Source organism: Pelophylax lessonae (assembly GCF_965119305.1).
Source record: "Pelophylax lessonae genome assembly, chromosome: 9".
NCBI lineage: Eukaryota > Metazoa > Chordata > Amphibia > Anura > Ranidae > Pelophylax > Pelophylax lessonae.
Window position 1 is genome coordinate 267295668 of NC_138776.1, and position 22688 is coordinate 267318355.

The following is a 22688-nucleotide window of genomic DNA, read 5'->3' on the forward strand; positions in this document are numbered from 1 at the left end:
TAATATCCGTGTGTCCTTCTGAAAACTCTTCCATCACTCCATACTCCTCATCCTCCTCTTTATACTCTTCTTTAACAACAATATTATAATCCTCAAAGTTTTCATTCTGGATAAATAATAAAACATTAATTGTAACAAACATGCTTGTGTGTAAATCATAACTACCAGAGATTGTTCCTCATCTACCTGATCATAGTGAGGGATGGTGTGATCTTCCTGTGTGGAATCCCGGGAATACAGAGGACGGGGACATCTCTCTGGTGGGTTTCTGTAGCTGGATGACTCCTCTATGGTGTTCCGGCACAGATCTTTGTGTCCTTTTGGAATCTCTGACTCCTCAATCACCCCATCCTCATCATCCTCCTCTTTTATCTCTTCTTTAACCTCAACATTAGAATCTCTCAGGTTTCCACTCTGAATATATAATAAAAATGACATCAATGGTAACAATGCAGATAATGTACAGATCCTAATGATACTATCAGTGATTGTTCCTCATCTACCTGATGATGGTGAGGGATGGTGTGACCTTCCTGTGTGGAATCCTGGGAATACAGAGGACGGGGACATCTCTCTGGTGGGTTCCCATTACTGGATCCATCTGTAGGAAACACACACACTGACTGAATACATTGTTTCTATGTGTTTATCAGATGATGGGGGATCTAGGTGGATCCTCCGTATTGCTCTCTGCTTTACAATAAAGTCTCCTCTTACCCGGCGATGTGAGGGGCGGCTTATTCTCCATCATGGCCTCCTTGTAGAGATCCTTGTGTCCTTCAGAAAACTCCTCCATCACACCATGCGCCTCATTCTCCTCTTTTTACTTTTCTTTAATAACAATATTACAATCCCCGAGGTTTCCACTCTGGATATGTAATAAAACATTAATTGTAACAAACACGAAGTAGGAATGCAAATAAGTCATTATGTTATTGTCAAGTTTGCTGGCACATGCTCACGCTGAACCTTTCCCCACTTACGGGCCTGGAATATTTGACTCATTATCTTTTCACCTTATCAGTCTAGTCTAACGTATTGTACAACTTTTATTGTGTGTGGGGGGATGGGGTGTTTTATTTCACAGGAGATCTAAATACATCTTCGTTAAATAAGCTCTAATCAGAAAGAAAGAAAAAAAAACATTACCTTCTCTTGTTCCAGCTCCAGCAACGTCTCCTTTCTTCTTCCTCCCACATGGCACGGAACTTCCTGTCTGTGCCTGACATCACTTCCTGTCTTCCATAGAGACTTCCTTTCTGGGTAGATGTGAGATCACCACCTTGTTGAGCTCAGAGGAACTGCAGCCCCCGAGAAACGTCTCGTAGTGTGAGTACGGCCTTGTCATTGTTGTCAAGTGTCTCAGTTTCTACAGAACAGTCCTGGGGTTTTGGCTACCCGACCCAACATGTCCTCATCCCGCAGGTTCCAGGGCAGTGGTGTATTTTGGTTTTGTGCTGCCCTAGGCAAGACTGAAATTGGGCAACCCCCCCCCCCTTCCCCCTCCTATGTAAATTTGCCCCACTCCTTCCTTTTTAACAGATGTGATTCCCTTCAAAATTGAATACTACAAGTCCCAGCATGAATACCTGAGATCTCATGAGAGGGGGGTGAGAGGGGGTGGGAGAGAAAGAGGGGGGTGGGTGAGGGAGGGAGAGGGAGAGAGGGGGGAATGAGAGATAGAGGGGAATGAGAGAGAGAGGGGGGGATGAGAGAGAGGGGAACGAGAGAGAGAGAGAGAGAGAGAGAGAGAGAGGGGGGGTCGGGAATGAGAGAGAGAGAGAGGGGGGGGGAATGAGAGAGAGAGGGGAATGAGAGAGAGAGAGAGAGGGGAATGAGAGAGAGAGGGGGAATGAGAGAGAGAGAGAGGGGGGAATGAGAGAGAGAGAGAGGGGGGTGAGAGAGAGAGGGGGGATGGGAGAGAGAGGGGGATGAGAGAGAGAGAGGGGGATTAGAGAGAGAAGGGGGATGAGAGATAGAGGGGAATGAGAGAGAGGGATGAGAGAGAGAGGGGAATGAGAGAGAGAGAGAGAGGGGGGGGTCGGGAATGAGAGAGAGGGGGAATGAGAGAGAGAGGGGAACGAGAGAGAGAGAGGGGGGGAATGAGAGAGAGAGAGAGGGGGTGATAGAGAGAGGGGGTGGGAGAGAGAGGGGGATGAGAGAGAGGGGGATGAGAGAGAGGGGGGATGAGAGAGAGAGGGGGATGAGAGAGAGAGGGGGATTAGAGAGAGAGGGGGAATGGGAAAGAGAAAAAGAGAGGGGGGATGAGAGAGGAGGGGTTGAGAGAGGGGGGAATAGAGAGAAAGGGGGAGAGAGAGAGGGGGGATGAGAGAGAGAGAGAGGTAAGGGTGAGAGAGAGAGAAGGAGGGTGAGTGAGTGAGTGAGAGAAAGAGGAGGGGGGTGAGAGAGAGTGAGAGAGAGGGGGTGAGAGAGAGAGGGGTGAGAGAGAGAGAGGGGTGAGAGAGAGAGAGGGGGGTGAGTGAGAGGAAGGGGGGGGTGAGTGAGAGAGAGAAAGGGGGTGAGAGAAGCGGGTCTAGCAACCAGTGGCCAATAGTCTCAGGTGGAGGGGGGGCAGCTTTGTTGCTGCCCCCTGCAAAGTGCCGCTCTAGGCCTGGGCCTTGTCGGCCTAGGCCAAAATAAAGCACTGTTCCAGGGCTATGTGTAGAGTGGCAATGAGGTGATGATGGCTGGAACACTTTCTGGGTTCCCTCACCAAGCACTGCAATTATACCCGACTGTTGGGTGGAGTGATCTCCTTTCTGACAGTGAAAGTAGAACTCCGACCTCAGCAGAGAGGCAACGGAGTAGGAGCGTGTGATCAGGTAAGTATCACCACTGACCACCAATGATGGGCTAGGGTTAGACTTTGTTCTCACTGACACCAACAATGGGGCTTATTTTATCTCACTGACACCAACAAGGGGGCTTATTTTATCTCACTGACACCAACAAGGGGGCTTATTTTATCCCACAGAACCAACCAATGGAGCTTATTTTATCCCAATGATGCCAAAGATGGGGCTTTTTTAATTCCACTGATGCCGTTGATGGAGCTCATTTTATTTCACTGACACCAATGGGGCTTATTTTATTCCACTGACACTGGTGATGGGGGCTTCATTTATTTCACTGACACCGGTGATGGGGGCTTATTTTTTTCCACTGACACCGGTGATGGGGGCTTATTTTATTCCACTGATACCGGTGATGAGGGCATATTTTATCTATTTTTTCATTTGATACAAGCCTCAGGGAGTAGGGTTGCCACCTCATCCCTTTAAACAAGGACACACGTTAATTACACAGGTTCTGAGGCTGATATAATGCATATGTAGCACTGCCCCCTAGAGGACTGCTGAGAATTGCACTTTCTGGATTCCCCTGGGTTACCCGTAGCAACAGTCTGTGGAAACGTATCACTTTAGATGCTTGGCTCAGACAATGAACAGTCCAGGGGATTTTGTGTTTTATTTAGTACTGGGATAGGAGAAGGAATGAGTGGGATACTCCAACTATGAACTATGCACAAATCTGAGGACAACTAGCTGTAGTGTGCGGCAGGGCCGCTGCTTCACCTTGCCACTGAAGTGAAGATAAAGAATATGATCCTGATTTTGTTTCTCTTCAGGGTCCTAACTTGGCACCCCCTTTCTCACTTGCTGTGTGTGCTAGTTCCTGTCTGCTGACTCTCCACTGGAGTGGTCCCCTTCCTGGGCAGACTCCTGGCAAGCTTCCCGGTACTCACGGACACTATTTTTCCCAAGGATGGCTCCAACTCCACTTGTCAGCATCCACCGGACCTCTTTGCTCAGCACCACACTTCTGGCTCACTAGGCCAACTGCCTGTGACCACCTTCCGTACAGACAGGAGGAGAGACAGCCGTCACCCTTCTCCTAGGACCTGGCTTCCCACCCAAAGACGACCTGTCACATGTGCCCCTGGCTTTTATGACCTATCCCAGGATGCACCGCTGTTGTGCCAACCCACTGGGACAGCCACAAAAGCCTGTGTGTCACTGGCTGGGTTTCCTCCACTGTCCAACAGGCTCCCCTATTGGATACAGTGGGGACACTCCCTCAGCCCAGATGAATCACCCACCAGACACATGTAACAGGCATAACTACAGATCAGGCTCCCCTGATAAGCAGGCAGAGAAAAACTATAGTTTTCCTAGCCCCTACCTAGGAGGGTGATACACACATAAGGCGCCAAGTGAGTTTTTTATTTCAATAATTTTTATTGAGTATTTTGCATGAAGAGATGCAAACAAAGACATAGAACAAGTAAAGACATAAGAAGGCTAAGCCTACAAAGATTTGGAGGATGTAAGTCTAAAGCAAACATCAATGTGTACACTTTTCACAACAGGTGACTAACAAACATATATGAATAAATTCTTATCTAACTGTGGGCTTCGGGTACCCACCCATGCTAGGTCCAGCATACCCGCGCTCCCCACTGCACCCAAGCCCCCTTACTGGGCTCAAACTGTGCTTGTGGGTAAAGGGGGGCACACGTAAGCTCCCACACGACCAAAGTAATACACAGATACTAATAATTAACACACTGAGTGAAAGACACCTGTAACGGTACTCACCATTACTGGGAGTGAAAGACAGATACTTAATGGACACTGAGAATATGGTTTGGTTTGCTTCAAATAGGTTCTGTGTTTACACTTCTGATAATGTGTATTGTACTTCAATGTCAGAGACTGACAATCTGTCACTGGTGGTCTCTTCCTATTGTCTCTGTATTGAGGTGTGATGTGGATTCTGTTAAGCCTGTCTGTCCCATTGTTAATTGTTAATAAACTCACATATTGTTTCTGCCCAGATGGCTAGATAATTAGTTCAGGTTAATTATATTTCTGTATACAATTTCATCTGCATATGATAATGTAATCAGGCAACCCCTGACCTGTGTGTGGTAATCTAAAAAACACATACATATAAGTGCTAAAGTTCATCCAACATAGGATAATGATTAATAAAAAAGAAAAGGGGGGGGGGGGGAATCAGTCCAAAACAAATTAGTATGGAAAGTCCATATAAAAAAAAGTCAAATTTGTATAGGAGGTACAACTGCACCAAGCAGCACTTCTCAGGAGTGAGGAAAACTCTGAAAAGGATACAAAAAGCACAGAAAAGCGCTCTAAGTGCAGATTGATTTATTGGGGTATTTTAAAACAAATGTAGCAATTCACAAGAGCCAAGGGATGAAGAGGCTAATGTCACAATAAAGTTGATGCTCCTCTTGGTGGTGCCATTCATCCACATGCAATAACACATCCGAGGTGAACCATCCGTCACAGGAAGAAGAAAGCCGGGTGCCTTCTGTGGATATCCGGGTCCTGGGCAGAGCTGTAGTGCAGAAGTGGAGATGGAATGAAGTCTGTGGCGTCACCAGGAAGCTGCTGAGTGCACGGAGCGTTTCTGAGCATGCGCCAAGTCCCGAACAGACATGCACACTCGTCCATGCTGTAAATAAACTGTGGGACTGTTCAATAAAGTAGAAGGTACCAGAAGAAGCTAAGTTGTTGGCTAGCTTTGTATGGGGGGGCGGCTGGAATATTTGCTATCTATGTTCAAGACTGAAGGAAGCCGTATACTGATGGAATTGGAAAAGGGGTTTTGATCTCTAGGATGCCCTATAGTAAGGTTTTGCCACTGTCCCTGTGAAATCGTAGTGTTTTGGGTTTGGTGCCTCAAACCAAGGTTGTTGGGACTTTAAGGGCAAGAGTAAACAAAGTTTACTTTACTTTGTTTACTCTTGCCCTTAAAGTCCCAACAACCTTGGTTTGAGACACCAAACACAACGTATAGTGACGGAAGTCCACAAGCACAGTGTGGGTCGCAGGTTCCGTTACAACATCTATGATCCAAAAAGGAATAAAAGGGGAGCCACACCTGTGACTCCAATAGCAAACGAGAAGAACAAAGGAAAGAAAGAAAAATAAATAAATAAATATTTTACCCAACTGCAATATTCTTAGAATACCAGAGAGTCCAAGGAAGCCATTGATTTTTAATTTTTCCAGAGTTACCTTGTGAGTATGCGAAGCTAACCTCGTGGCTATATTGCAGGTGGACTACGTTGATAACCTCATCCATAGAGGGGATTGTTGGCGATTTCCATTTTCTAGTAATGCATAGAAGGACATGTGTAACAACTGTTCTAAAGGTTGTAGGGATGTCATCTATGTCAATGCTCAATATCGCTAGACTAGGTGAGTGAAGAACCCTAATGCCCACGATGTTGGAAATCAAATTAAAGACAATCTGCCTTGGTGGGACTGCCTGGGAATTAGGGCCTTCTGGTACTCAATCTTTCCCTGGATTCAGAAACTGACCATTACTCCGATTGGCCGTACTCCCCTCCAATGCCTTTTCCATGATGTCAGGTCCTCTATTAAGAGGTATAAACGTTGTGTTATCCCATTTTTACTGAATGCAGCCAATTGTCTGATCCTGAGACACCGGAAACAAGCTTCCTGTCCTACCGTGGCTGAATGGAAAAGGGTGGTGAATAGCGTCAGGAGAGCGGAGTGGCGGGTTTATGATCTTAGGGACCAACAGGCTCTTTTTATGGACATCTGGTCAGGATGGATGTTCTATTCTGATGAGATCCCTGATGCGTAGTGTTTTTGGTGTTGAAAATTGCCCCCCTTTTCTATTTTCCTTCAGGTCACATTATGTCATGCAACGCTTGTATTGAATGGGTTATTATATGCCGTACCGCTCTAGGGATCTCATGCTCTCACTCTCGATATGTGGTCCTTTCTCTGCTCTGTAACCTTTTCAACGCCTCAGTTCCTAACCCCTACATTTCTATTCTCTTTCCTTCCCTTATGCCTTCTTCCTTTTCTTTTTCTTTTATAGTCCGTTTTTCTGCTTTCTATTTTTTTTTTAATGTATTATTTCTGTTTATTGGCTATCGTCTAGCATTTTGCACTTAATATTTGCCACGGCATCTTTGGGCTGACGCAGTGGTCCATTCCAGAGACATCCAGTTCAAACCTGCGGGCAGGCCCTAGATGAGGATTTCCTCTGTTTAGCCTATGGGCACAATTTATCAAATATACGTTCCTGCCCATGGTGTAGGTATTTACCCATTGTTATGACAATTGCCATATGTTTTTTATCTCTGCAACTGTTTTCTGTTCTGGTTTGTTATGTATAACCTCTCTTTTAATTAAATAAATAAATATTATTTAAAAAAAAAAAAGACATTAGGCCACGTTACATTTAGTTTGCTGCATGACCAGAAGATGTGGTAGATATTACCAACCTGCCCACAGTTTCTCCAGCAAATCGGAGACTCAGAGGGGAAGAACCTGGAGACACGATACAGTGTCAGATACCAACGGAGCAGGATCTTATGGGTCAATTCTTACAATCCTGCACACTTAGTAGCTGAGTAGGTTGTGGTTAATGCTTTTTTGCCATTGATGAGGCATATAGGCATATAAGTTCTTTTTCCCAGGCCAGAAAAGTAAGGGATTTAGAAAAGATTTTTTTGCTATTTATTGAGGCGTAGAACAGAGAAATACCCCCTCTCTTGCCAGCACTAGATCTATGGATTCAGGCAATTTGCGTAGGGACTTTTCAGTCTAGGACAGGGATTTTGTGTAATACTGACGTTAGACGCAGGTAAGTATAATAGTCCACCTGTGATAAGGAGAATTCCTCACATAATGTAGGGAATGTTTTAAGGGATTTATTATGATAGGGGTGTAGCGATATCCCCGCCTGTTGCTTGCAGAGTAGCAGGCAAATCCCGGATGAGCCCCCACGTGTAGCGCTACCCCCGCAGGAGCTGCTTAAATATAACGGGTCCCGAACTCTGTCTTTCAACCCCAGGAACAAGCCCCGCCCCACTGGCACACCTGGTAATTTTAGAGTGTATGTACCTTTAAGGAACACACTGACACAATGAAACACCAGTTTAACTGTTTACTGGAATGAAAAAGGTAAAGCAAACAATTGCATAAGAACTGACAAAATATTTAAATAACCGTTAGTGTGGTGTCACTCCTCCAAACTCCAATAATAGGAAGACTGACACCCAGTAAGTAAATACTTGATTCAAAAAATAGTACATGCAGTGAGAGTGACTAAAATGATCATCCGCTGTAACTGTAATGACTATGATACAGGTATAATAACCACAAACTGTGCTCTGTCTTTCTAAACTCAGGTCAGGAGTTACACGAAATTTGACTGATATGATTGCATCCTATATCAGGGAGCCCCCTTTAGGAGATATGAGAAGTGCAGTTTCTACTCTAGCAAGGCCTTGCAAATTCTTCACCGGCAGTTGGAGCCCTTTATTACTCTTCTATGTGATTTTTGTAATCCAGGGATAAAGATGTTCGTGCAATCCTAACTGCTGTCAGTGTATTCTGTATGCAAAGTTATACTTGCAGTTACCGGTGTCACCAGGCACACTTGGGTAGCAGCAATGTCCACCTGTGACTGTCTCATCCCCAGACGGAACCTCTCCTCCCGATGCTGCATCACCAGGAATACTCAATGCTCTGCTGTCTCGGTCAGTCAGCTCAGCTCAGCGTATGCCCGCTCTCCGTTCAGCTCCGCTGGATCTGCTACTCCTGTGTATTTAACAGAATCCGCACTGCTGAGGATGGGCTCTGCTCTCACTAGGCCACATGTACTAGGCCTTAATCACCCACAGTGTCCCAGCACACCTCCCAGGCTGGTCTATCCTCGCTGAGTCCCAGAAGCAAGAGAGAGAGCGCGCTGTGAAGCATACAAGTTTGGCTCTGCTCTGGTCCTTCCCTTCCCTCGTTGCTCTCTGGGAGAGCAGTTTCCTCAGTCCTCCAGATAACAGTCTGCTCTCACTACAAAACTACATCTCCCACAATCCTGTTCTCTCACTTCCTGTGAGAGGCTGATCTCTTCTGCAAGCAGTCTTAAAGTTGCACCGACAACCTGAAGGAGCAGAGGGAAAGTCTGCATTATCAAAGAATGGCAGTCTGCTACACACTCCCCCCACCAAAGACCCTTTGGTCCTCCAAAGGTAGGAGAGTCCTGAACCTGGTACATGCTTTATAAATACACGCGGAGAGAAACAGGTTAATGTGACTAGAAACAGATGACTAACATTTTCATGAACCCGAGCTCAAAATTAAACAGCTCATTTCATGACACAAAGTCGACAGAAGAACCTCCCACCAATTTACCCCTTACCATTGTACCCCTACTCATTCACCATAAAAAGTGCCAGAAATAAATAAAAGCACAGAGACAGTTTCTCTTATTAAAAGAAAATCAAAAGCAATGTCCCCTGCAGTATATTTAACGTCAATCATGTTGCATGCTGACCCAGAAAAGAAAACACCTCCACATCCGATGAAGGCTCCCGCCATCTGACAGCTCCACTGTCTGACAGTTCATAAATAACTAAGGTCGGGGCCATTATATAATGTTGCCGGGTGACCCTGCCCCCTTGTGACATCATCAATCCAGCGTGCCCTGTTCGATGATGTCACAAAGGGGTGGGGGTCACCCAACGATGTCATTGGATGGCCCCACCCCTTAGTTATTTAAGAACTGTCAGATGGTGAAACTGTCAGACAGTGGGAGCCTTCATTGGGTGTGGACCTGTGTTTTTTTTTATTTTCGGGTCAGCAGCGGGATTTCACCATGATTGACACTGGATTTACTTCAGGGGCATTTTTTTGTTTTAATAAAGGAATTGTCAAAAACTCTCGCTATGTTTTTATTTTTTACACTTTTTTGTGTGAATGAGTAGGGATACAATGTACCTCCTACTCATTCACACAGGGGGCCTATATCAGTGGTCAATGTAGTGGTCCCTTATATCGGTGACCAATGGGAGAAGAACCCCCTAATTTCAGTGGTCAGTGTAATGGTCCCTTACAATGGTGACCAATGGGAGAAGGACCCCTTATATCAGAGGTCAGTATAGTGGTCCCTTAGCTTGGTGACCAATGGGAGAAGAACCTCCTAATATCAGTGGTCTGTGTAGTGTTTCCCTTACATTGGTGACCAATGATGAGAGAAGAACCCCGTAATATCAGTGGTCAGTGTGGTGGTCCCTGATATTAGTGACCAAGGGGACAATAACCCCCTAAATTCAGTGGTCAGTGTAGTGGTCCCCTACATTGGTGACCAATGGGAGTATAACCCCCTAATTTCAATGGTCAGTGTAGTGGTCCCTTACATTGGTGACCAATGGGAGAAGGGCCCCTTATATCAGAGGTCAGTGTAAGGGTCCCCTACATTGGTGAACAATGGGAGAATAACCCCCTAATTTCAGTGGTCAGTGTAGTGGTCCCTTACATTGGTGACCAATAGGAGAAGGGCCCCTTATATCAGAGGTCAGTGTAGGTGTCCCTTACATTGGTGACCAATGGGAGAAGAACCCCCTTATATCAGTGCTCAGTGTAGTGGTTCCTTACACTGGTTACCAATGGAAGACGAACCCCCTAATATTAATGGTCAGTGTAGTGGTCTCTTACATTGGGAGAAGGATCCCCTTAGACCAGTAGGATAAGGACATTCTGACATCACCATCAGTAGGCAGACTGATGATCTCCTTACAGATCTTAGATGTCAGTTGTTACTGAGAAACAGAAATAGTTCATTACGAAAGGAACCCCTAGAAACCTTTGGAGGAACCCTAGCCGAGAAAGGTTGGACTAGGCAGTAATATATTTCTCTCCCCTTTGGTGGGAGTGGAGATGACCCCATCTATAAGGATATACAGTACATACACACACAGCACAAGGCCGTGTTCGCACTACGAGGCGTCTCTCGGGACTGCAGTTCTTCTGAGCTCCACAAGGTGGTGATCTTGCTTCTATCAGACAGGAAGTCTCTATGGAAGACAGGAAGTGATGTCAGGTACATACAGGAAGTGATGTCAGGTATAAATAAGACGTTCCGGGTGAAAGGTGAATTGGGAGGACGTAAAGAGGAGACGTTGCTGGAAGTGGCAGCAGAGGAGGTAATAAGATATTATTTTCTATTTACACCCATTAACCCTCCGTCCCGTCATGTTCCGTCCTCTTCCTCCATAGTAACTGTGACCTCTTTTATCTCCAGCAGATGATGATACACACATATATAGCGTGGAAACCTAGATTACACCCTTCAGGGTCAGAACATTCCCCCACTTACAGGGCCGGAACATTTACTTCATTTTGGAGTTAAATTCCAGTAATATTTTCCTCTAAACAAACATCACTGACAATAAATAGATAAGACAATGAACATCCTGACCATACATGGTCTACAATGGGCGATTATTACACTACACAGGCAGCCAATGGGCAATCATTACAATATGCAGCCAACACAATGATGGAGTGCCGGGGTCAGGTGTATGGAGCATAGAGCCCCCAACATTGCTGGTCAGGGGGAAGAAAATATTCCTCAGCCTGCCATGAAGAATATGTTCCATCATTGGTATCTGAGGGAGGAAAATACTGAGGGTTTCGGGGGAAGTAGGGGAGCTGAGGGCTTGAGGGGTTAGTGGTGCTTAAAGAGGAAGTAAAGTTTCCTCTGTAACTTGTACCTATAGGTAGGTCGATGATAAGGCTTACCTATAGGTACTGTAAAAATCTCCTAAACATGCACCGCTTAGGAGATATTTACTGCCCGTGCCGTTCCTTCAGAGCCCTGTGCCGTGAACGGAAGCTCCTGCAAGCATGCGCCGGAATGACGTCATCGTGGATCCGGCCAATTAGATGGCCGGAGGACGCGAACCTGGAAGTAAGACAACTGAACATGTCGACTTTGTTCTAAGGTAAGTGTTTCATAATGAGCTAGTATGCGATGAATACTAGCTCATTATAGCATTGTCTTTCAGGTTTTTTTTTTAATTTTTTCAATGGGGTACTCGGAAAGTAGAGGAGCTGAGAGACCTCTGAGGGGTTGGTATTGAAGGACTCTGAGACCCTCAATAGGGTACTTAGACTACAGGGTTCTGAGAGAATAGGGAGGTGTACATCTCGGGAGGACTTTGAGGGAGGGAGGGGATCTCTGGGTCTATAATTGTCCTCCTTCCCCATCTGCACTTATTTTTTAGACCTTCACCTTCTCACCGTATCGTTGCCCAAGTGATATGTTCTAGGTAGGGTTGCAATCCTTTTCTTCAAGCCAAACCCGAACAATTTAGTGGGGTACAGCATTTGTTTTTTTTTGTACTACACTATAGGATTGTAAAAGACTTGGGACCTCTTTGGGTACCCCAAGGAGAGTAGTAATGCAGCGTGTGTAGCATGCTGTGACCACGGTGGGTGTGGCCAAATTGCGTTAGCACTGGAAGAAGCTTAAAGAGTCGTAGTTCAGGTTAATTCTGTTTCTGTATACAATTTCATCTGCATATGATAATGTATTCAGGCAGAGGGGAGGGATTGTGTACACTGTATGGGAGTGACTGAGTGTAAGAAATAAAAAATGTGGGGGACCAGAGATTGGAACTGATCATTGGGGGGGGGGGGGTTGACACAAGGAAGAATGAAAAAGGCCAAACAAAGAAAAATTCTTACCCTAAATAAAAGCACAGACTAGAAATAAATCTTCCCCATAACAAAAAAGATTCCACCAGTGCCTATATAGATAAATTTAAATGAGTTCAACAAGTGTCCAGCACGCTCCTTGGATAGGATCTTCCCCGTGACGGTAAAAATGGTCCCACCACCAGGTGTATATCCTCCATCGGGTCAAGGTTGTCATCACCAAGTGTATATCCTCCATCGGGTCAAGGTTGTCATCACCAAGTGTATATCCTCCATCGGGTCAAGGTTGTCATCACCAAGTGTATATCCTCCATCGGGTCAAGGTTGTCATCACCAAGTGTATATCCTCCACCGGGACAAGGTCGTCATCACCAAGTGTATATCCTCCACCGGGACAAGGTTGTCATCACCAAGTGTATATCCTCCACCGGGACAAGGTTGTCTCCTTACCAGAATGTTAGACCTCAACAGGTCAACAGCGCTTTTGGCTTACACCCAGCCAGGGCCTTTATCACCGGAGGAGTAAATAAACAAATTGGGTATCCTCAGCGTAGTCAGGCCAGTGGTTCCATTTCAGAGCCTTTTAGAGGCAACACTTCTCATGGAAATGAAAGAGATTCGCCATAGTGTAAAACGTATTAAATTTTAATAGTATACAAATTGTTGTCACGGATAAAAATCGCATGTATAAAAAGTCGCCCGGCAATAGCACTCTCCACGTCCTTCCGGGGGTCGCGACGTGCTGACGTCACCACGCTACAGTGATCCTGGAAGGACGGGGAATTCACTTCTAATTCGCTCTCCTCTACTTACAGTTTGACAGCGTGAGTAGAGGAATGCCGATAATCTGTAATTCCTAGTTATACTGGGTGACGTGCACGATGAGTCTGCACTGATGAAGCTGCACTGAGGGGCACTGATGAGGTGACACTAAAATTCAGCACTGATGGGTAGCACTGATGGGCAGCCTTTATGTGCACTGATGGACGACACTGATAGGCGGCATCACTGATGGGCACTGAGTTATTGCCCTTGTCCAACTCCCTTTTTTTTTCAGCACTCTAAAACAAAAAACCCCTTGGCCAGGGACCCTAAAACCCCTCTTGATCTCCGCATGTGTTCTGCTCCACCCAAACCTCCTGAGGTTCTGAATCCTCAAAATTGTAGCAATTACTAATTATTCCAGACTATGTGTGTTCCCATGGGGGCGGTAGTTCCTCAAATGTACAGCAACCCTCCTATTGCCCCCCACCTCCCACCTCCACATCCTATTATTGAGTGATAAATACCATCCAAATAATTCTTACTTTCATTTCCCAAAGTTTCCCGTCTACAAGGAGACCTGTATAGATCAACTGACGGAACCGACGAGGATGGAGAAAGAACGTAGTCACATGACTAAGAAGATACTAAACCTCACCCTGGAGATCATCTACCTGCTGACCGGAGAGGTAAGGAGGATTCTGGGAGGTCAAAATGACATCACTCTTATCTCTAATAATAAAACACAGACCTGACCGGAGAGGTGAGGAGGATTCTGGGAGGTCACATGACATCACTCTTATCTCTATTAATAAAACACAGACCTGACCGGAGAGGTGAGGGGGATTCTGGGAGGTCACATGACTTCACTCTTATCTCTATTAATAAAACACAGACCTGACCGGAGAGGTGAGGAGGATTCTGGGAGGTCACATGACATCACTCTTATCTCTATTAATAAAACACAGACCTGGCCGGAGAGGTGAGGAGGATTCTGGGATTCTAACATGATATTCCTATTGGTTCTCCAATACAGAGATTTCCTCTTCTGAAGTCAGGTGATCATATGACCATCACAGTGCCTCCATGTGACTCCCTAAAACCTGAGAGACACAACATGCAGAAGATTCTAGAAGTCACCAAGAAGATGATGGAGCTGCTGACAGGAGAGGTGAGCGGTGCTGGGAATTCTGGGACATTATCCAGTAACAGACAAGGGATGTGTCTGGATGGTGACTGTATCATTGTGTGTGTCAGGTTCCTATAAGGTGTCAGGATGTCACTGTCTATTTCTCCATGGAGGAGTGGGAGTATTTAGAAGGACACAAGGATCTCTACAAGGACGTCATGATGGAGAATCAGCCGCCCCTCACATCACCGGGTAAGAGGAGACTTTATTGTAAAGGAGAGAGCAGTACGGAGGCTCCACCTAGATCCCCCATCATCTGATAAACACATAGAAACAATGTATTCAGTCAGTGTGTGTGTTTCCTACAGATGGATCCAGTAATGGGAACCCACCAGAGAGATGTCCCCGTCCTCTGTATTCCCGGGATTCCACACAGAAACGTCACACCATCCCGTTCTGTTACAAAGTAGGCATCTAGAACATGGACTTATGAAGACCATCTGTGGTTTTAATATATATGTGATATCATCTTTTTTATAATTTTTTGGTTTAGGGTGAAGATCTGATAGATATAAAAGTTGAGGTTAAATCAGAAGAAGAGGAGTATGAAATAATGAGGACATTTAGAGAGGAGGGCACTTCTACAGAGATCAGCACAGGTGGGTCATTAACACTAAATACATTCCTCCACCCATACTGCTCACTGATTGGTCCAGAGTAGGGTGGGGACTGGGTGATATCAGTCTGTAATCCCCTGGTCACTTTCCTGAGCTGTGTTCCCCGTCCTGTATTCCTGTATTTCTCTCGGATAATCTTCCTTCTCTGTGCTGCAGACACAATTTATGTCTCTAGACTGGATTTATGGAGATTCTGGGGCTCAGCTGGCAGCACAATGTTAATTTTAACCATAGGCATTGCTCAACCTAGGCACCTGGGGTATGTGTCTTGGGTCTTCTCCCTTCCAGTGTTTCTTGCTCTGTTGTCTGCTGGCTGTGCCGGGTGGAGGGATATGTCTGTATGGTCTCACACCCAAGTCACCGAGTGCAGTCTCAGGAGATGGGAGGCAGCGGTGTGGGACCTCTATAACAATAATCTTTGTATTTCTATTTTAGTACATGGACGGGAGATGAGGAAAACCTCAGAGGATTGTCTCACTTTGTCTCCAGACTGTAAAGTAGAAGATGAGGACATCACACAGTATAGTCCAGGAGAAAACCCGGCTACCTCAAATGTCCATCCGACACCACACAGTGTAGATGGACCATCGTATACCTCTTATCATGAGGAACCTCAGACTGTGAGGAACTGTGCGGGACCATCGTATTCCTCTTATTTTGAGGAACCTCAGACTGTGAGGGACAGTGCCGTCCTTTCAACGGATAAGAGGTTTTCATGTACTGAGTGTGGGAAATGTTTTGTACACAAATCACACCTTGTCATACATCAGAGGTCTCACACGGGAGAGAAGCTGTATTCCTGTCCCGAGTGTGGGAAAAGTTTTTCGCGGAAGTCTAATCTCAACGCACATCAGAAATTGCACACGGGGCAGAAACAATTTTCCTGCCCTGAGTGTGGGAAATGTTTTGTACACAAATCACATCTTGTCATACATCAGAGATCTCACACAGGGAAGATGCCGTATTCTTGTCCTGAGTGCGGGAAATGTTTTCTAAGCAATTCACATCTTTCCAGACATCAGATATTGCACACGGGGGAGAAGCCGTATTCTTGTGCTGAGTGCGGGAAATGTTTTTCAAGGAAGTCCAATCTTTACACGCATGAGAGATTGCACACGGGGGAGAAGCCGTATTCCTGTCCCGAATGCGGGAAATGTTTTTCAAGGAAGTTTAATCTTTACATCCATCAGAGATCTCACATAGGAAAGAAGCCAAATTTTTGTCCTGAGTGCGGAAAATGTTTTTTAGACAAGTCCAGTCTTTACAGACATCAGAGGTCTCACACGGGGGAGAAGCCACTTTCCTGTCCTGAGTGAGGGAATTTTTCCTCACTGAAGTCCTGTCTTCCTGTACATCAGGGGTCCCACACAATGCTCAAGGTGTATTAGTGAGTGCGGGAAATGTCTTCTATATGAATGTTAGTGGACATGTGGGGAAGAAGCACACCCTGATATACACCTCAGATATACTCCATGGCTGATCTTCATCATGTAAGAAACACTTCATAAGGAGATCAGAGATCACCAAAGACATGGATGAACGTGTTGGCCATTGATAGCAGGAGAAAAATAAAAATGGAGTCCTTACCTTTCATTGGCTGAGTACATTTTGTGCGGAAAGATTTCATATATTCTCGTATTTAAAAAAAAAAAAAATAGTTGAATAAATGTAACAAGCATTCACAAATTTTAGCCGTATTTTTCTTTTTTTTCCTACAGTGACTTCCTGTGATCTTCAGCTTCATCTAGTGGCCATAATGCAGTACTGCACTGCTTTTCCTGATTAGGGTATTTACAGAAAAATACAACATTTAAGCCATTAGATGGAACTGAAGAGCAGAGAAAATCACTTTGTTAACTAAAATATAGCCAGAATTTGTCATGGTTGGGCAAATGCTTATCACATTCGTCTAACTAATAGGGGGGTGGACTGATGCAGAAAATAAAGTATAGGTGTTAGGTGGGGACAGGATGGGCTTCTCTGAAGAGAAAGGTTTTTAGGGATCATCTAAAAGTAGACAGGGTGAGAGATAGTCGGACAGATTGGGGTAGGGAATTCCAGGATGGGAGAGGCTTGAGAAAAGTCCTGGAGGCGAGCATGGAAGGAGGTGACAAGGGAGCTAGAGAACAGGAGGTCAAGAGAACGATTAGGTTGGTATTTTGAGACTTGGTTAGTGATGTAGCTGGTTGCCGAGTTGTGGATGGCTGTGTAAGATAGTAACTCGATGGGTGAGCAGAAGCCAATGGAGGGATGGAAGTCAGAGGAGGGATTGGCAGAGAGGGATGGAAGCCAGTGGAGGCATTTGAAGAAAGGAGTGGAGGACACTAAATGGAAGCCAGTGGAGGGATTGGCAGAGAGGGACGTAGGACAGTGAATAGAAGCCAGTGGAGGGATGGGCAGTGAGGGATGAAGGACACTGAATGGAGGTCAGTGGAGGGATTGGCAGAGAGGGGTGGAGGACACTGAATGAAAGCCAGTGAAGGGATTGGCAGAGAGGAATGGGGTACACTGAATGGAGGCCAGTGGAGGGATTGGCAGAGAAAGGTGGAGGAAAATGAATGTAAGCCAATGAAGGGATTGGCAGAGAAAGGTGGAGGACACTGAATAAAGGCCAGTGGAGGGATTGGCAGAGAGGGGTGGAGGACACTGAATAGAAGCCAGTGTAGGGATTGGCAGAGAGGGGTAGAGGACACTGAATGGAAGCCAGTGGAGAGATTTGCAGAGAGTGGTGGAGGACACTTAATGGAAGTCAGTGGAGAAATTGGCAGAGAGGGGTGGAGGACACTTAATGGAGGCTAATGGAGGGATTGGCAGAGAGGGGTGGAGGGCACTGAATGAAGGCTAATGGAGGGATTGGCAGAGAGGGGTGTAGGACACTGAATGGAGGCTAATGGAGGGATTGGCAGAGAGGGGTGGAGGACACTGAATGGAAGCCAGTGGAAGCATTGGCAGAGAGTAGTAGCAGACGCTGAACGGTTGGTAAGGTGAATTAGTCTGGCAGCAGCATTCATGATGGACCGAAGAGGGAATATAAAGGTAATCCAATGAGGAGGGAGTTGCAGTAGTCGAAGCGAGAGATGACCAGGGAGTGAATTAGCTTTGTGGTTTCATTGGATAGGAAGGGGCGTATTTTGGGGATGTTGTGGAGGTTGAGGCCACAGGCTTTGGAAATTGGTTGGATGTGGGGCTGAAAGGAGAGTTCAGGATTACACCTAGTACCCTGGTATGCGGAGAAAGGTCGATAGTTGTGCCATCAATCTTGACAGAGAAATCAGGGGGAAGCGCTACATGGGGGACGAAAATATTACGAGCTCGATAAATTGAGATTGAGGAAGTGATGTGACATCCAGTCTGATATGTCTATTAGTACATTAGTGATAAATGAAGAGACTGAAGGAGTGAGCTGAGAGGTAGAGCGAAAAAATTTGGGTGTCATAGAGATGGCATTGGAAGCCATGGGAGGTTATGAGCTGACCCAGGGAAGAGGTGTAGATGTAGAATAAGAGAGTGCATCTAAAAATAAACCAAGCCTGACAGGGGAAACCCTGCAGACGAGGAAGATGAGGATTTTAATGTGCCCAAAAATATCAAAAGAAAAACAAATCATAAAAAATATAGATTTTATTGAAAACAAAATAGTAAAATCTACACATATAAAAGGTGTATCACATAGCATAGCACATTCTACAGTATGGTGGATCAACGCGTTTCGTCCACAGTTTGGGCTTCCTCAGGATCCAGATGTGTGGCAGATTTTTCAAAAAATATATACACCCTGAATAAAAACACAAAACGAAATCTCATAAGCCAAGCCACGAAATCCAGAATAATGAACTGGAAAATAACAGATTGGTCTAAGCAGGGAGGAGGAACATGCAATCCCCTAAAGAAAATATTTAGCCAACCAGGAATGAATGCAGTCGAATATTGAATACAGATAAACGCAAAACTCAATAAGCATATAACTTTCAAACACCACCTAGGACAGTAATGACGAACCTCGGCACCCCAGATGTTTTGGAACTACATTTCCCATGATGCCCATGCACTCTACAAGGTAGTTGAGCATCATGGGAAATGTAGTTTCAAAACATCTGGGGCGTCAAGGTTCACCATCACTGACCTAGGATATGTAGTACAGACAGAACGGCCGAGTCTGGATGACTAGAAGGTGTGATATTCATGGGGTGTCACTCAGATGTAGTGATTTTCCTGTGAAGTGCCTTAAACCAGGAAATACTGTTTGAGGCTTGTTGGCCCACTTTTTTTTAAAAGAAAGTAAAATGAAAAAAAAAAAAAAAACACCATCCACCATCTTTTCAAACACAAATAAAAATTACACCAAGTCTCCTGATTCTCACGGTATTTAGGGTTGCCACCTCATCCCTTAAACCCGAACACATATTAATTGCATAGGTTCTGGGGCTGATTAAGGTGGTAATCTCACTTAGTGCCTTATCTGCATTAAATTAGCCTCAGAACCTGTAAAATTAGTGTAGTGGTGTGCCCCTTTATCCAGATGCAGGTGCAAGTCCCTTTAACTCGATTCCCCACAATCCTCTGGGCTCCCAGCATCCCCTGAGCTCCAGGACACGCCCAGGGAGTATAAATGCCAGCTCCGCCCAGCTTCCTGTGCTCAGAGAGATCCTTCCTGATGGGACAGCAGTGACTGGGCAAGTGAGCTGTCCCCAGGTCCTGGGTCCTTATCTGCCAAGTCTGGTGTGCGGGCCACCAGCAGCGAGCACAAGAGCACACAGCATCTATCCAAGCCCCAGTCACTGGAGAGGACTCTGTTACAGTCCATGTGGAGAAGCTGTCCAAGCAGTGGGTTGGTCATATCTACGGCCCCCAGAGCTTCCTGACCAAAGTCAGCATCAGCAGCGCCTGTGTGAAGTCTGTGCGAGCAGGAAATCCCCTCAGCTCACAGTCTGCTGAATGAACGATCAATCTCTTGGAACACGTGAGGATCTTCAGTTCTTTATCCTATCAGTAAACTGAACTCGGAACACTCTGCTGCCATCTAGTGGCCATTAGTAGAACTGCAATAGAATTGTTTTCACATGTTTTATGCCTGTTTTTCCCTTCCTCATATTGCTGTTTTGTACTGCAAACCCCTGTTCACATGATCTCCTGTGTAATCTATGTTCCACGTTGTTAAGTAAAGTAGAAATTGCACATCACCACTGGTCTAATCATTTGGCTGATACCGTTACATAACACTATTATGTGTTCTGGTTTAGAGGGATGAGGTGGCAACCCTAATGGTATCACTGCCCAGGCCTCAAGCCTCTGCCCAGACAATCTCTCAGCATCCATTTGCTCCTGTGCAAATCTTTATCTCTTACTCAGCTCTCTTTTACAGCTCCCTTCTGCTCTGACACACTGACCTCTGGACAGGGGGTCTCCTTTTTCCTACCTAGAGGTAGAGCCCTGCTTTGTACTTTTAAAGTCGAAGCAAACCCATCGATTTAACAGTTTTAAAAAACAGCTACATCAGTCCCATTGTTTGTGCACCTAACCAAACTGTCACACCATCCAATGGCGAATGTCATATCTGATTACATGTGCAGCATCATGGCAGTTGAAGATCAAACAGAGACCAAGATGGCAGCTTCCTTGGCTTAAAACGATAGGAGGGTTTGTTGTTGTTCAGTCGTTTAGCCATGTCCGACTCTTCATGACCTCATGGACCATAGCGCGCCAGGCTTTTCTGTCCTCCACTGCCTCCCGAAGCTTGCTTTACTTCATGTTTATTGTTTCGATGATGCTATCAATCCATCTTGTTTTCTGTCGTCCTCTTTTCCTTTTTCCTTCCTTATTTTCCAGCATCGGGGTCTTTTCCAAAAAGTCCTCTCTTCGCATTAGGTGGCAAAGTATTCGAGTTTCAGCTTCATAATATGTCCTTTCGGTGAATATTCAGGGTTGATCTCTTTTAGGATTGACTGGTTTGATCTTCTTGTCTTCTTGCCATCCAAGGGACTTTCAAGAGTCTTCTCCAACACCATAGTTCAAAAGCATCAATTCTTTGGCGTGCGGCCTTCCTTATGGTCCAACTTTCACAACCATAGGTTACCACTGGATATAACATTGCTTCGACTATACGGCACTTTGTCAGTAGGGTGATGTCTCTGTTTTTTATAATGTTGTCTAGGTTTGTCATTGCTTTCCTCCCAAGAAGCAAGCGTCTCTTAATTTCATGGCCACAGTTTACTTCCACTTTAAAGTCTTCATCCTTCCCAAGACTCTTTGAAGCCTCACACTGACCGTACTCAATCCAGAAGTTACAAAACCCAGAAAAAAATGAAAATCAACTTTTCTCCATTCATAAACCATATTTCAGAGCTCCTCAATCTGCAACCTTGAGAACCCTGTGGGCCATATACCTCCTATTACACAGTGCCAGGAGCCATCACTGTCATACCATACATACCAACACAGTACAAGGCCATGTTCACACTATGGGATGTTCCTCTGAGCTCCATAACATGGTGATCTCATGTCTACCCAGACAGAAAGTCATTTTGGAAGACAGGAAGTTATGTCAGGTACACACAGGAAGTTCCAGGAGTAGAGTGGAGAAGTTAATGGAAGTTGCAGCAGAAATGGTAATAAGATCTTATTTTATATTTACACCTAGTAACCTCCCGTCATGGTCGTCCTTTTCTTCCTCCATATTCACTGTGACATCTTTTATCTCCAGCAGACGATGATACATACATATAGTGTGGAAACCTAGATTAACACCCTTAAGGATCAGAGCATTCCCCCACTTACAGGGCCAGGACATTTCCTTTATTTTGGCCATAAATTCTAGTAATAGGGTCCTCTAAACAAACAGCACTGACAATATATAGACAAGACAATGACCATACTGACCATACATGGTCTATAGAGGGCAATTATTACACTACAGAGGCAACCGATAGGCAATCATTACAATATTCAGCCAACACAATGATGAAGTGCAGGGGTCAGGAGTATGGAGCATAGAGCCCCTTACATTGCTGGTTAGGAGGAAGAAAACTTTCCCCAGCCTGCCATGAAGAATATGTTCCATTCTGAGGGAAGTAGAGGAGCTGAGGGGCCTCTAAGGGGTTATTGGTGTTTAAGAATTTTGAGGCCCTTAATGGTGTACTCGGATGGGAAAGCTCTGAAGGAATAGGGAGGTGGACAGCTCAGGAGGACTCTGAGGGAGGGATCGGGTCTCTGGGTCTGTGATGTTCCTCCTTCTCCTTCTGCACTTATTTTTTAGTCCTTTACCTTCTCACCGTATCACTGGCCAAGTGATACATTTTAGGATACCAAGTGGAATAAAGAAGAGTGATCCTTAGGCTCCATTCACACTACCGCGACTTGTCAGCCTGACAAGGCGCGGTCCCTCGCGGTCCATTGACTGGTACAGGACCCGTTCTAATAGGAGCGACACAAGTCGCTCCGACTTAGAAAAAGGGTCCTGTACTACTTCGGAGCGACTTGCAAAGATATTCATTATATGAAGTCCGTGCAAGTCGCGCCGAAGTCGCAGTGCACGCGACTTGTGAAGTCGCCCCCGAAGTCGTGCCGCTTCATTGTGAATGCGGTCTTAACCCCTCGGAGATTGCTTGTTCATAG

The 22688-nt window shown here is 45.5% G+C and overlaps 4 protein-coding genes across 4 annotated transcripts in view; all 4 read left to right on the top strand.

Annotated features, from left to right (window-relative positions):
- The window catches only part of LOC309562972 (uncharacterized protein), a 581033-nt gene that overhangs the window by 54025 nt on the left and 504320 nt on the right, over window positions 1–22688 (top strand).
- LOC309563967 (uncharacterized protein) overlaps window positions 1–22688 on the top strand; it is a gene marked incomplete at its 3' end in the record, with an annotated part of 94728 nt that overhangs the window by 29543 nt on the left and 42497 nt on the right. The window lies entirely within an intron of this gene.
- LOC309563970 (uncharacterized protein) overlaps window positions 11707–22688 on the top strand; it is a gene marked incomplete at both ends in the record, with an annotated part of 49538 nt that continues 38556 nt past the window's right edge. The window contains one exon of the mRNA XM_082268600.1: window positions 11707–11760. Within this exon, the coding sequence (XP_082124726.1) occupies window positions 11707–11760 (54 nt within the window). The remainder of the gene's footprint in view (window positions 11761–22688) is intronic.
- Window positions 11736–16611, top strand: LOC309563971 (uncharacterized protein; the record flags this gene model as incomplete). The annotated part of the gene is made up of 2 exons (XM_082268601.1): window positions 11736–11794; window positions 15652–16611. 2 exons carry the CDS (start codon window positions 11736–11738, stop codon window positions 16391–16393), a joined length of 801 nt encoding a protein of 266 aa, XP_082124727.1. The 3' UTR covers window positions 16394–16611.